Source organism: Sturnus vulgaris, chromosome 4 (assembly GCF_052056855.1).
Source record: "Sturnus vulgaris isolate bStuVul1 chromosome 4, bStuVul1.hap1, whole genome shotgun sequence".
Lineage (NCBI taxonomy): Eukaryota > Metazoa > Chordata > Aves > Passeriformes > Sturnidae > Sturnus > Sturnus vulgaris.
The window spans coordinates 12383179-12393411 of NC_142246.1; the positions used below are offsets into that span (position 1 = coordinate 12383179).

The 10233-nt window shown below is 39.9% G+C and overlaps 1 protein-coding gene across 2 annotated transcripts in view; it reads right to left on the bottom strand.

Moving 5' to 3' along the window:
* The window catches only part of STK32B (serine/threonine kinase 32B), a 157422-nt gene extending 147587 nt beyond the window's left edge, over nucleotides 1-9835 (bottom strand). For both annotated transcript variants that reach the window (XM_088163129.1, XM_014895351.2), the window contains exon 1: nucleotides 9731-9835. In XM_088163129.1, the coding sequence (XP_088019255.1) occupies nucleotides 9731-9806 (76 nt within the window). In that variant the 5' untranslated portion in view covers nucleotides 9807-9835. The remainder of the gene's footprint in view (nucleotides 1-9730) is intronic.
* Between the last annotated feature and the right edge of the window lie 398 nt (nucleotides 9836-10233).

The following is a 10233-nucleotide window of genomic DNA, read 5'->3' on the forward strand; positions in this document are numbered from 1 at the left end:
CGAGCCTTTCCATTCAGATTGTCTCATTTACTTATTAAAATATACATGTTGATGAGAGTCAAAGTGGAAATTAATGAGTTAAAGATGAGGTCAAACTGAGCATGTGAGAGACAGCTGCATGTAAATAAGTCTTCTAATTATTGGAGTGGAAAATAAGTTATTTGGGAACAAAAGGAAGGAAGTCCTCATTTCTGTGATACAAAAGTACAACCCTAGTCATACTCTTGTTGATGGATATTTGAGGTGAATGCTGACTGCCTAAGGGAATAGACCAATATATAATACTGAGGTTTTCTTGAGGATAAGCTGAATACACGTCACATGCAGCGCTTTCATTCTATTTGTCTGATTTTAGTAAGTGAGGAATCTGAAAGGGAAAGCCTGGTAGTACTCACCAGTGAACAGATGCCTTTTTCTCTTCCTCTTTCCTCCAGAAATGTGTGTTTTATAAAGATACAGTACTATAGTGTAGTATATAAATAGTATATATTGGCCTAACTATAAAACTGTACTGTATAAATGTAAAATTTAAGCAGTATAATGTTAATTTCTAAGACTTTAAAATTCAATAAAAGGATTTTCCATCAAATACTATATTAAGAGAATCAGTTCTAAGTCCTGATAAATATATTTATGCTCAACATCCTCTTGTACTGAGGAGGCAGAGGCATCTTGGGCCCACCAGTATTCATCTGTAGATACACTGTGATTTGAACATATATTTCTGATAAAGAAAACAGTCTCCTGGGATCAAGTGCAGCCAAATAAAAACCAGTGCCATTCTTCAAAACATTTACTGTATTAGAGACTGAACCCTAGAAAGCAAATCAACTTTGTTCTTCTTTAACCATAGGGGAAAAAAACCAAGATATTTGCCTGTTCTTCTGACTCTGTATTTGCTATTCATGCCCGATTTTGATTGAGTCCACGGAAACTCAGAGTATGACTTAATTAAGAAAACAACTTTTATTGATCTCTTCAGTTTGTCGTGTTTGCATAATAATAATCTTTTACTTTTTCCTGTGGCAGGGAAGCTTACAGATACACACACATAGACAGTGTTCAAAAGCACAACAGCAAATTAGGCAACAGTTCAACGCAGGACTACATTAGGCAGTAAATAATGTCATTCAAGATAATCAAATTAATTGGTTCATGAAACTAAGTAGAACTGTGCTCAAGAGAGATCACAACCTCTGATGTGCACGCTGCTTACTGCTGCTGCTCCTCCCCTCCAAAAGGTCCAGGCTTTTCCTGCTGAGTTAGGTGGGTGTCCCACACTTTTTGTTCCTTCCCCTCACATGTTTTATCCTGATAAGATGCTGTGGAGCTGCTCTACCAGACTGAACTAGAAGTTTTCCTTTTAAATTTAATATTGTCTAAGAATTTTTACTTTGGATTGACTGATCTCAGTAGCAACCTTTTCTCTTCCACAGCTTTCCCATCATCTCAGCATTAGCTCACTCTGGCTAAGTCAAAATGTTGTGAAACCTCCAAAATATCTTGACATTCTTTTCTCTATTCCACCCTTCAGTACTTAGTCATAGGTGTCACTGCCCACCAGGTTTTGCTTCAGGAAGGTTTCACCTTCTGCTTTCTCAAGCTTGCTTTTTAAATGAGAAACCTAGAAAAGAGTGAGTCTTATGCTTGGCCAACAAAACTCTGCCTTCTTTGGTTTTATGCCCACATTTAGAAAATACCGTACAAAGACAGTTCTGGTGAGAGGGTTCCCTGAGGATCTATGAAGATCATTATTCCTTACCATGCTTTTTTCCTCAAGATTTTCTTGGCCATTTTCTAATTCAGTCAGGTACAACATTTGATTCCAGGCTGAACTTCATTCATTGGACAGTGTGGTACCCAAGGCTCACAAAAAAACTGCATCCCCCCCTAGGAGCTACTGCTGGTTTTGTAACCCACATTCACACATCCACATCAAGGAATTCGTTCATTTCCATGCCAAGTGCTCTCCATGACTCAGTGTCTGTCACACTGCAACCAGGTGGGATGAGGTAGATCTGTTCCACCTTGTTCTATGGGAAGCTGGCAGATCTTTTGAACTCTACTGGAACTGAAGCCAATATTGAGCAGTAGAGTCAGTTTAATATCTCTGTACATTTGAAAACCATTTGTCCTGGGATAAAACCAAACATGTACTCAGATTGCCACCCCTGCCACCAATCATTTTTTTCAGTCCTTCAGAACCCAGCTCTCTGAAAGCCTGCTCTTTGGCACAGAAAACAAGAGCAGCACAGCTGAAGGAGCAAAAGCCTTGTCACTGTAAGCAACAGCTGTGGGCAGGAATGGGACAGAATGTCTGAAACTGTGAAGGAAGGATTTCAAAAGCAATGATGTTGAGATTGAGACAATAATCTGATTTTCTGAGCTTATTCCACAATCAGAATTTTCCTTTATCTTGAATAGGAGTCTCTAAGCTTACTTTGCTCAATGCTTGGTTAATTGTGAATTATTTATACTTACAGATTCACAAAAAAGTCTATCCTGATATCCAGGCACACCACATAACACATATTGCAACATGGGTAAAATGTTACCTCTCCTGAGTATTTCCTCAATAACAAGAAATTCCTTTACACTCTTAGAGTTAGGTGTCATGCCAACCACTTCTGTAAATTTTGGAAGCCTACAAAAGCAGCAGTAATGACTTCCAATGATGCCTTTGTTTAAGACGGAGGTCCTGACAATGATGTTTTCATTGATGCAGAAAACTAAATCTTGGAATTGTAGTAAATATTATTAGGAAGTATCTTGAAAATTTATCTGGACTCTCTAAGATATTGCAGGCAGACATTTTGTTGAATCTGGATGATGTAAAGTTAAGTACAATTGACAAATACTTCAGCTGTCCCTAGAAAGGATCTTTGTTCTAATCCTGACAGTATGAGGTAAATCTGATATTGCACAACATTTTTAGGCTATTTAGATGGCAGAACAGAGATGCAGCTTATTTGACATAGCAAAAAGCTAAGATGAAAGTGCCAGATTCATCTTCTTTAGAGTTCCTAAAAAAAGGAAAGCTGATATTAAACTGATATTAAACTTCTCCTACAATTATCATTTAGTGTCCACATAAAGTGGATATAAGAGGTCCACATTATTTGTGTGCATTGTACCAAAGCCCGAGTCAGGAAGAAGAGGGCTGATGGCAATAGCAATGACACAATATTCCTTCTGAACCTCCTTGGACACAGACCATGTGTCAACAGTCTGGCATTTGGTACCTCTGTGGCTACCTGAAATTATCATATTGTTCTGCTGTGCTATCCTTTCTGTCTATATTTTCTCACTGTCTCATATCATGCTGCAAGTGTAAGCTCAACACTGATCTGTTTTGTTCTGGGATTGTACAGACACTGGTATTAGGGTTTCTGAACTGTGTTGCACTACACATTATGATGACCTCCTTTCTAAAGTTCAATAAATAGAAAATAAAATTGTATAAAATTCAACATGGTCATAAAACAAAGTATAAAAAAATCTAATCTGGATCTAATTTAACTAAAACATTGATATTCAGCATAAAAGAATGCCTTTGACAGCTGCGGTTTTCAACAGAACTGCCTTTGAGCAGCTTTAAAATCATATTTTAGTATTCTTATCCAATTCAGTTCTAAAGGGAACTGGAATATTTATCTTTGCAAGGAAAAAATTAAAATGCAATGTAACACACCATAGAACTTCCATGAACAAACTAAAAATCCAGCAGAAATATTGATCCCACATGATGTTCGCTACTCTCTCTAACAGAAGGTATTTAGGTTCCAACCCTTTATTTAACTGTTCTTTAGGGCTGTATTTTCTGAAGCAAGTAGTTTGAAAAGAGTGTGTTATTATCCTCGTGATCTGAGTTGTGTGCAGCAGCTCTGTGGCTGCATCAGACGTTGTCCATTAGGGCTGTGTGGCAGCAGGATGATGAGCACCATCATATCACTGACAATCACTGGACACTGCATACTCTGTTCTCATTCTGACTCATTTTGACATTTAACCATTGCTTTAAATTGGTTCCAAGCAAAACTCATATTTGTCATTTTTCTCTATGTCACCCTATAGCTCTTCAGCTTTCACTGCACTTATACATAAACTCAGCCATTATGCTCAGAATTTAGCTACCTGAATCCATACTAATTGCAGGCATTTTTCTTAGGCTCTGTATCTGGGTTTTAGGCTTTTAGTACAAGTCTTTTCAGCAGCTGGCCATTTAATAATGATGTTTTCTGACACCCACCAACAATTTTAAATCCTTCATTTAAGCTGAAGGCTTTTCTAAAGAGGTGAGGTGGAAATCAATTTTAAATTACAACTTCAAATTGGAAGTTTAACTCCAGAGGATGGATGCTATATTCTCTAGTACAGAAGATTTCCATTTGAGCTCTCTAGTTATGACACTGCAGCAGAACAAAGCCTTATGGCTCAGGCAGGGCAGTGGGACTTCAGCACTTCCTTGAGGTAGATTCATAATCACTACAGTGAATCAGGTTCTGGCCATGGAGAATAAGCCAAGGCATGTTGCTGTGCCTCATTTCCCATGTACAGGATTACACTACTGAGGCACAGCCTGTCACAATGACCTCCACAGAGGGGTGTTCGAACTCTGCAGCTTCAAGATGCTCAGTGGAAGGTTGTCTGGAAATAGATATTTACTTTATATGTAAAGTCATGTACCACAAAAACAAAACAGAGCTCTTTAAAAGTTTGGTATACTTATTTCTAAAAGTAACTGTAGCAAAGCTGACTTTTAAAGCCCCAAATAATCAAATACAACTGCCATATCACTTGGCAGAACCAACTTCTAACACTTTGTTTCTTATGCCTTCCTCTGTATCTTCCACCACAGTGCAGGCAAATCCGTTATTCCTGTTTGATAGTATTAATACCTCTCCTGAGTCAGCTCTTTTCTAAATTACTCTTTTTGACTATTTCATTTTCACACTCTGAATATGATTGAAATTTTAACCGAGCACAGTCAAGCAAATCCAGCAGAAAGACACTCTTTGCAGTCACTAGGTTATTGGTAATATATTCATTACTTGTGATATTTACTGAGAATTTGCAAGGAGCATTCACCAATGGTGAATATTAGCCTTATGCTTCTACTGCCATTCTTGTGAACATATTGCTGTTTCTGAAGAGTTGAACATGAGGAAAAATTTACTTATTTGGTCTCCTGATAATAGCACTGGATATACATATTCAGGAGAGGGTAGTTGTTATGAGATTAGCAAATATCCAAGGTGAAGAGAGTCAGGTTCCTTTGCCTCAGTAGTATTAACCAAAATAAATCTGTTTTCCTTTTACCTGAATTGACTACACCATTTATGTAGTACTTTGCTTAAAACTTTTAAAATGTCTTTGGTAATTTTTTAAAATGTCTTTGGTAACTTTTAAAATAGCTTTGATAAGAGGTAGTGGTGCTGCACAACACCAGTACTAGTTCTCTATCCAACCTGTACAGCAATAAAAATCAAGAAATGAAACATATTTTTCTATATCTTTACCCAGAGTACAAGGTCTAGGCAAAGAAAGGGCTGTGTTCCCTGGATTATTCCTAGCTGTTATTGTGCCTTAACCTAGGCTTAGAAGAAAAAATTAGATAAATACAGCATGATTTTACCAGAATTTTTTGCACATGAGTAACCAGACATTTCTCCTTGATGACAAAATTATTTGGTAGATGATAGAGTTGGCTTAAATTTATTTTTTCCCAGTTTCAGTGGAATGAGATGTAAGAAAGTATAAGCAAAGCAGAATAAGGTAAGGATAGACTGAAAAAAGGCAAGGTGGGCATCTGTGATGGTTTTGGCTGTAATAGAGTTAATTTTCTTCAGGGCAGCTAGTGTGAGGCTGTGCTTGGGATTTGTGCTGGAAACAGTGCTGGTAGCTCAGGGATGTTTTAGCTATTGCTGAGCAAAACTTCCACAGAGCCAAAGCCTTTTCTGTCCATCACCCCACCAGGGAGGAGGCTGGGGGTGCACAGGGAGCTGGGAGGGGAAACAGCCAGGACAGACTGACCCCAGCTGATCCAGGGATATCTCACACCTTATCCCACACCATATGGCTGCGTGCTCAGTATGTAAAGCTGGGTGAAGAAGAGGAAGGGGAAACATTCAGTGTGATGGCATTTGTCTTCCCAAGTCACCATCACATGTGATGGACCCTGCTCTCCTGGCTATGGCTGAACACTGCCTGCCCCTGGGAAGCAGTGAATAAATTCCTTGTTTTGCACTGTTTGTGTGCACAGCTTTTGCTTTCCCTATTAAATTTTCTCTATCTCAACCCATGAGCTTTGTCACTTTTTTTCTTCTGATTCTATCCCTCATCCCACCTGGGGGGAGTGAGCCAGTGGCTGTGTGGGGCTGAGTGAGTTACTGCTTGGGATTAAACCATGGTAGTAACACAGGAAAAAGTATTATTTAGAAATTGGAAGTATGAGGCTGGCGGGGTTAACAGCAAAGAAGATTAAGTCTGGATGTGATCCAGCTGAATACTTACACAAAGTGTTCAGTGGTCTTGATAGCTAACATGGAGCTGATCAGTGTGGTCATAATTTAAAACATTGTACAAAGAAGAATCAGAGAGTTGCAAGGAAAGAAGTAAGTGATCATCTCTGAGACTATGAATAATAGAACTGGACCAAAATTCAGTCCTGCAAAAGGCCTGTAGTGTTCCTATGTACATAGGAACACCAACAATTTGTAATGTGGATTGGAGTTCACCAGTGGAAATTACTGAGCAGGGCACTGACCACAGGGTGACAGAGCTATCCACATGGTATGTCCATGAAAAGGGCATATGTAATTATAGGCTGCACTAGAACTTATTTCCAGTGGAATGTTGGGTTTTTTTCCAACACAAGGTTCTGTTGAAAACTCACCTGCAATTCTGTGTATGATTTGTGTTATCTGTGTGAAACCAAGACAGGTTCAAATGCACACAGATACAGGGCATAGGAAAAGAGGAGGCAGGAGAAATAATAAAAGAATAGAAAAGATTTCCCTGTAAATCCGTGAGTGAGAGGGGACATTTTTGCTGTCTAGCAAAGCCCCAGAATAATCGTGGAGTGGGACAGCACTTTAAACTAACAAAAACTTGAATTAAACATAAATCTTATAAGTAGTTTAAGAAACCTAGTCAGGAAGACAGATGTTTCTAACCATTCAAAGAGTGAAGTTCTGGAAAATCCTTCTATTAAAAAAGGAACACAGAACTAATGTAGCTGGTAAAAATGGTATGCATTACTGCCTTTAAAAAAAGATTAGTGTATGATAATGGTGTGTTGTACTGGCTGTAATAACTGGGGACTAACAGCATGTAGTTCAGGCTTCTGGTTCTCTAGAATATTTTTTCTGTTATCCTGAGCATGGAGGGAGTCTACTTTAGATCTACTCAATGGATCAGCACCTCTTCTCATCAGAAAGCAGGAGTTGTAACTCTGGAACAGGCAACTATTTCCATATATTTATTTATTAACTGAGTAAGCAACTTTTTCTACAATTTCCAGAGTGATGATAAATGGTCTTAAATCTTCACTTCCAAAATTCATTTTTTATTCTACATCCATCATAAATACGCTTGGATATAAAATGGCAATATTTTTTCTGCTCATTTTTATGATTTTAAGAGGCACGTGTGGCATTATACACAATACACTAAATAGATTAGTTTCTAATATTCCAACATTTTCAAGCACAACTTACCTATTCCAGTTCTCTATTTATTTATTGTCATTTTTGAGCAATTTTACCATCTCAAGAAACAAATCCACTTTCTCTTGTTATAGTTTCTCATTATCTTTTTTATTAATTACATATTGAGTCCAATATGGTGGAAAATGGTGACTTTATAGCTACTAGTGGGAATATGAAAAAACAGCTTCATTTTGTATTAAATTCTGTAAGATATATTTTCAAAGAGGAGATATTTCCACATATTGTTTAGGTACTTAGGAAAATGCCATCCTGAGTAATATTTTCTAAGTACTATTGGAAATTGGTTATTGTTTCAAGAGCAATGGACTCTTCTGAACTAGATGGTTGTGCCAAACAAAATATCTTAAGAGGCATAAAACATTGTGTTAGGAATACTCATAATGAGGAAAACCACCTCAGAACAAAACAAAACCATGCAAAGAATAAATAAAGACCTAATTAACATCCATAAATACTTCATGTGCTTTTTTCTTATTAGCTGTTAATAATGGCTACATTGCAGAAATGTTTTCTGGATAGAAAAAGAACTAAGTGCCATGAAGGCATTTCTGCAATGATTTACTATGAATTTTGTTCATTTTGTTCAGAAACTGACCACAATTTTGTACCATGGAAAAAAAAGAAAAAGGTGGCAATAATTCGTGGAAACTGCTAACTCAAGAGAGCCCAATTAGAAGTCTTCAAAGGCAGGAGCATGGGTATCTTTTTATCTTAGGGTGTCTAGACAAGATTAACAGCATGCCTTCACTCGGGGGTGTTTCTCAGTGAGCTATCTCAGGGTTTACAACACCAATTGTGCATGGTTGAGACTTTTCCTGGGGGGACTTGAGGGGGGCTCTTTCTCACTTATATGTTTATACAGCATGACCTATGGTAAAGATCTGAAATGTTTTATCAGTACAAGGAAATGGAAGCTATGGCTCTACAGCACACAAATGGTAAACAATCTGTCCCATTCCCCACAGAAACAATGGAATGTTGTAAACCACACCTCATCACGCTTTGACAAGGAATAGGAAATAGTAATCTCATTTTAAATGCAAGTAAAGATATAGTCACCCTTTCAAGCACTTTACATGTATATGGAAGTTTTCCCCTACTAACAAAACAACGCAAATATCTCCATGTGCCCTGAACACATAGGGCAGAACATACATGTTTTTGACTTATTATGAAACCCTGAAAGCCAAAACAATGTGAGTCTATTAAGGCACAATCACTTCCTAGTAAAATATATTTTATTATTATATTTCCCCATGAACTTTTGGGGAAGTTCCCGAAAATTAAGCACCCATTGTCCAGATTGGCAGCAACATCTATCCTATAAGTAACATTAAAAACACTTCTACGTTAATATAGAAATATCTGCTTTCTAAGAGTACTATGCTCTCTCTGCTTCAATACCCAAAATTATTTTAATTGAAATGCATTCACATAATTACAATTAAATACAGTCTAGGTTGGAAAATTACATTGCAATGCATAAAGAGCAAAAAACCACCATATTTTAGGCAAACTTTTCCATTGCCTTCCACAAACTTTACAAGACACATTTTCTTATTACATATTATCTAGGTAGGGAGTAGAAACTCGGAGTAATAGAACATGGTGAAAAAAAGTTTCAGAAAGTAAAGGTGATGGAAGAAGTATCGAGTAAGAGAGACATCACCATTTAAAACAGGCAGGTGGACAAAGAGACGAGTATAAACAAAACTAAGAACGCGGGCATCCATCTCAAGAACGATGCCCATTCATAAACGCAGGTTTGAAGTTACCTGCCATGTGCTTAAACCCCAGCTGACGATGTGCTAGACTTGAGCCTGTGCCTAAAAGCAGCCACCCGCTCTCTGGGTGAGGATGGCCGGACAAAGGCGGGCTGTCTCTCCCGCTGCTCCCCGGGCAATCCCCGCAGCTGGCGGCCCGCGGCAGAACCGCGCCCGCGATCCGCGCACAGAGCCGAGGAGCGGCGGCCCCGGTACCGCGGACAGCTCCGCACTCACCGTCCTCGTTCTCGTCGAAGACGGGCGCCCTGTGGGAGTGGCCGCCCCCCATGTTAGTCCGCGGCCGGCTCCGCATCCCCCGCCGCCAGCATCCCGCGGGGCGCGCCGGCCGCACCCCGGCAGCGGGGCAGCTGCCCGACCCGGCCGGGGGAGCCTCCGCAGGGCTAGCAGTCACCCTGCGACATGAGAGCCATCCGTCTGCCCCTGGCACAGACCGCTGCTGGCTGGCGCGCACCGACTTGGCCCTTCTCTCATCGCGGAGGGGCAGCGGAGGGAGGGAGTTAGGGAGGAGGGAGGGAGGGAGGGATGCAGGGGGGGAGGGAGGGAGGGAGGGAGGAGGCGGAGGTCCTGCTGCTGGTGGCTTCTGGTAAGCGGTAAAAGCTGGATCTACCTGGATCCTCGCGGATCCTCCCTCCTCCGCTTTTCCTCCTCCTAGACCTGCACTGGGCAGCGCGGAGTCCCCGCTCCTGCCCCGGCAGCGGGGCCAGCCCCGCGCCCTGCCC